General features: G+C 37.2%; 1 protein-coding gene across 1 annotated transcript; it reads right to left on the bottom strand.

Moving 5' to 3' along the window:
• Positions 1 to 418: 418 nt before the first annotated feature.
• Positions 419 to 1351, bottom strand: LOC105987862 (olfactory receptor 6C76). The gene has a single exon (XM_013019293.1). It carries the CDS (start codon positions 1349 to 1351, stop codon positions 419 to 421), a length of 933 nt encoding a protein of 310 aa, XP_012874747.1.
• Positions 1352 to 1578: the final 227 nt, after the last annotated feature.

The following is a 1578-nucleotide window of genomic DNA, read 5'->3' as shown; positions in this document are numbered from 1 at the left end:
ACATTTGAATACATATCTTAGGGTTCAAAGTGACCTTAGTTCTATCTTCAATTTTTTTTTTAGTATATATTTTTATTGTGAAGATACTGTACAGAGGGGTTACAGTTACATGAATAAGGTAATGAGAAAATTTCCTGTTGAACATTGTTACTTCCTATCTTCAATTATATGAGATAAATTGAATAAAATCATGATTGAATTGAATTAAATAATTGAACAAATTAAACAATTGAATAAAATAATGATGTACATGAACTCATAAAAAGACTTTCATGTATAGAAAATAAATACAAAATAGTGTAAACTGTTGTATTTCTGAGGAGATAAAAATATGAAGAGAGAGAAAGACTAGAAGAGGATGTTTATTGGATTCAAGTTAAAATTGTCTGCCCATGTCAGATATAAAATCACATTCAGATTAAGTTTTTGAGGCAAGTACCTTTCTCACAATGTCCTTTAATGCTTGTTTCACCTGCTGGTTTCTCAAAGTATAAATAAATGGGTTCAACATAGGTGCCACTGAGGTATTAAGCATGGCTACCCCTTTTGTCAAAGACACTCCTTCTTTGGGAGATGTTTTCACGTACATGAAGATGCAGCTTCCATAGGAGATGGAGACAACAATCATGTGTGAGGAACAGGTTGAAAAGGCCTTTTTCCTTTGTTGAGCTGAGGGGATTTTCAGAATTGTTCTGAGGATGTAAGCGTAGGACAGAAGGATTAGTGTCAGGGTGGTCAACAGAGTGAACAAAGCTAAAACAAAGCTCATGAGCTCTAACGTGCTTGTGTCTGTGCAAGAGATTTGCAGCAAAGGAGCAGAGTCACAGGTAAAATGGTCGATGAGATTGGAGTCACAGAAGTCTAGCTTCAAGCCCATGGCTAGGGGTGGAAAAATGACCAAGAAACCAGCCAGCCACGAGCTGATGATGAGCTGGTAACAAATCTTGTTTCTCATGATAATTGTATAATGCAGGGGCTTACAGATAGCCACATAACGATCATAAGACATACAGGCCAGGAGAAAAAACTCTGTTGAGCCAAGGAAGATAAAGAAAAATAGCTGAGCAACACAAGCATTATAGGAGATAGACTTGTCCCCAGTTAAAATGCTGATCAGAAACCTAGGGTTACAGACAGAAGTAAATGAAATTTCCAAGAAGGAGAAATTCCTGAGAAAGAAATACATGGGGGTCTTCAGGTGGGAATCCAGCAGGGTAAGGGCAATGATGGTTAGATTTCCGGTGACGCTCAGTATGTACATGAGGAATAGAAAGAAGAAAATCACAACCTGAAGCTCTGGATCATCTGTCAGACCCAGGAGGATGAAGTCAGTCACTGACCTGTTTCTCATCGCTGATGGCTTGTTTATGGTAGATCTTGCTGATAAAGGAGAGCCAGAGGACAATAATGTGTGAGTCAGAAGAGAAGAATAAACATCCCTATATTTTTCAAGTACCATTGTATTTTGGCATCTATTTTGACATGATATACTTGGAGCTTGTGTTTTGGTGTATGCATGTCCTTTGATTTATACTTTTTGAGACACATGTATTATGGTAATTCTAGTATCTGTTATGT

The sequence above is a fragment of the Dipodomys ordii genome, unplaced genomic scaffold (genome assembly GCF_000151885.1).
Source record: "Dipodomys ordii isolate 6190 unplaced genomic scaffold, Dord_2.0 Scaffold3, whole genome shotgun sequence".
Lineage (NCBI taxonomy): Eukaryota > Metazoa > Chordata > Mammalia > Rodentia > Heteromyidae > Dipodomys > Dipodomys ordii.
This window is presented reverse-complemented; position numbering and strand designations above follow the sequence as displayed.